Here is a 3,214-nt window from a genome sequence, read left to right on the forward strand (position 1 = left end):
AAAAAAATAAATTATTGTTTATTTGATAGCAAGAAATCCCTCGTATCGCTGGATTCTATGGGTCCGGCTCCAGCAAAATATGGTGGATCCGGGTGACCCGGCTCTGACACCACAACACTGGTTAATAGTTTTGATCTTTTTTATTCGTCCATTATACACATTGAACTTACCTATTTGAATATTTATTAATCCAGATGGCGACTTTGTATAAAAATGTCTCCTTGGTAAAATTTTATGATTAATAATCATGTAATTTAGGTTATCAACGTTCCAGGATCATTCCATGACGCAATAACTTGACGCCTTTCCATGATGAAGCCATACCTGGAGGCACTGGACCCTAAGGCCAAAGTACTAGGTAAGCCATATAAGCTTAATTTTTTTTATAGAGCGATTTTATTTCCAATATAATAAAGAAGGGGGCCTCTAGGGGCACTTGAGGAGGGGGGAGTTGAATCACAAAACCTATTTTTAAAACTAATTTTGATTTTTCTAAATTAGATAAACACCTATATAGTTTTGGGGAGAATTTATTTTAGTTTTTATAAAATTTTTATTATTTTTAGGGGTTTAATTTTTTTGTAGGAGCGATTTCTCTTGGGAGGTTGGTGGTACCCTCCCCCAAAATACTTATAAACCTTCCCAGGACCTATGAAAAGCTACCCTGTAAAGGAGAACCCGATCGGTTCAGCGGTTAGTGTGATCCTTTGGTACAGACAAACAGACACTCAAACATCCTTTTACTTTATTATAATAAGGACTTATTATTAGGTGACTCAGCATTCCCTCTTTCTGATACCATGATAACACCCTTTCAATGTAATCAAGTTAATGGAGATTACAACAAAGCTCTGTTTAATGTTAGGTATAAATTTTTTTAGTTAAAAAGCATCTTGTCAAATCCTTATACTAAAGTAACAGGATGTCTGTGTGTCTGTCTGTGTGTACCAAAGGATCTCGCTAACCGCTGAACCGATTGGGTTCTCCTTAACATGGTAGATTCTCATATGTCCCGGGAAGGTTTATAACTATTTTGGGGGAGGGTACCACCACCCTCCCTAGAGAAATTAAATTTTTAAAAAATTAACCAATTTTAGAAAGAGAGTTCAACGAAAAATAAACATCAAACGTAAATTTTTTTTAACTTTTTCTTTTAAAATCTAAAATAAGAAATTGAATTATCAAATTCGACTCTCTCCTCCTCAAGTGCCCCTAGAGGCCTCTAGGGGCGTAGCCGCTAGTACGTAAATACAGTATTTAAAAAATTTGTTATTATAGTTATTTTTTTCAATTTTTCAAATTTTATTTCTAAATAATAATTCAAAGAGGATAATGCCAAAAATTTAACAACGTCTACATGACATATATCATATTACGGACGGACAAACATACCATTTTTTATTACAAAGAAGCTGTGCTTTTTATAAAATTCATATATCATTACCTACTAGCGGATGCTAAATCAGTATCTAAGAGGGAAAAAGGGGTAATCATAAAAGCAAGCATTGGGGTGTTATAGGTATTTCTTCTTAGACCTGTGAAATTCACCTGTTTAAACTAACAAAGTTAACATCTTTATCCTTTATTGACATTCTGGTGCTAGAGTCGAATGCACAGAAAATACCTTTGGTATCATGAAGAAGAGGTTTCTGGTTCTAAAAGGTAAAACTGCCATGTTTGTTGTTTAACATTGACTCAGATGACTAGTTTCAAAATAATTTTACGTGTTTCATTGATTATTTCTTAAAACTGTCAGGTTTCATGAAATAACTATAATATAAAATGACAATCAAACCATTCTGTTTTGGCCCGTGCCATTGGCATATCGTGAATAAAAAAATGGTTCTAATCTTAAAATTGAACATTTTTCATCAGGGAAAGCTGTTAAAAATACTATGCGAGAAATAACTATTTTCCATTTTTACTCCTCCTTAGGTAATAGTAGGGGAGGGGGGAATAAAATATCTTTCATCCAGGGAAAAAAATGAATCTAGTGCAGAATAAACCCCCCTGTATATGATGTCATTATTGTTTAGATTTACGATATGATGTTGAAAATTCAATGTCAGTTGTGGAAATGTGTGGAATTTTCCACAACCTGTCTGTAATTTGGGAGGACATTATGCCAAGAGAATGGTTTAGACGTGCACCCCCTGGGAGACCAAGGAGAGGCATCTTTCATTCAATCAGAAGAGACCACAGGGACCACGACAATGTGAGAATACCAAGGTAGTGTATATTGTCTTTATTTTATTGATTTTTATATAGGTTTTTTTATTGCTTTGTCATCCAATACAATCTGAAATCTTTAGTTGCCATGAAATATAATTTTGTATAATTTAATGAGCGAGCATAGAGTTGGGTTGTGATGGAACTTGAGTTAATAAACATTTAAATTTTCCCTATTAACTGAAATCAAGCTTTATAATAAATTTACAGTATGTCTGACTGTTTGTCTGTGTGTTTGTTCTGAAGGATCTCGCTAACCGCCAAACGGATCGGGTTCTCCTTAACATGGTAGCTTCTCATGGGTCCCGGAAAGATTAACTATTTTGGGGGAGGGTACTACATCCTCCAATAAGAAATCGCCTCTATATAAAACACCCCCCCCCCCCTTAAAAAAAAAAGATTTATACTTCGCTCATAAAGGCCTCTATGGGCATAGCTGTTAGTAAAAACATAATGTAAAAATAATTTTGTTTCTTATTTTATATCTTCATCTAATTAAACAATTTTATTATAGGGATGATAGATATCAGTGAGGATGGAGATACAGAGATGGAATGATGGCCATTTATGTGCGACATCCTGCCACAGCCTGCGAGTGAAGACGTATGGGAGTTTTCTACCAAGAAGATTAAATCAACTTTTATTATTATTATTATTATCATTATTATGTGTATCATTTGGATTCTGGATTCTAGCAATATTTGAAAATTTTTTAAAAGTTTTTTTAAGTTCAAATACATTTCGTGGAACTACCCCTTTAGAATATTTCTTATTTATCAACCCAGTTTTTAATATCATAAATGGATATAGGATAATAAATACGTGGATACACTGAAAGGGGAAAATTTGTCGTCAATTTAGCCTGCTACTATGGATCTCATTTATTGGTCAGTTCGTATATCCAGTATGAGAGGGGATGCATTTCGTGAAACTACCCCTTAGGGCAGATTGATAGCCCTAGTATAGTTGTTGAAAATGTTTGTAA

The 3,214-nt window shown here is 34.0% G+C and overlaps 1 protein-coding gene across 1 annotated transcript; it reads left to right on the top strand.

The window, feature by feature from the left end:
• Positions 1–215: 215 nt before the first annotated feature.
• On the top strand, positions 216–2,762 carry LOC145318415 (uncharacterized). The gene is made up of 5 exons (XM_080159701.1): positions 216–358; positions 772–864; positions 1,588–1,662; positions 2,037–2,229; positions 2,744–2,762. Exons 1-5 carry the CDS (start codon positions 310–312, stop codon positions 2,760–2,762), a joined length of 429 nt encoding a protein of 142 aa, XP_080015827.1. The 5' UTR covers positions 216–309.
• Positions 2,763–3,214: the final 452 nt, after the last annotated feature.

This window comes from Acartia tonsa, chromosome 4 (genome assembly GCF_053477335.1).
Source record: "Acartia tonsa isolate MP-2025a chromosome 4, ASM5347733v1, whole genome shotgun sequence".
In the NCBI taxonomy this organism is placed as follows: Eukaryota; Metazoa; Arthropoda; class Copepoda; order Calanoida; family Acartiidae; genus Acartia; species Acartia tonsa.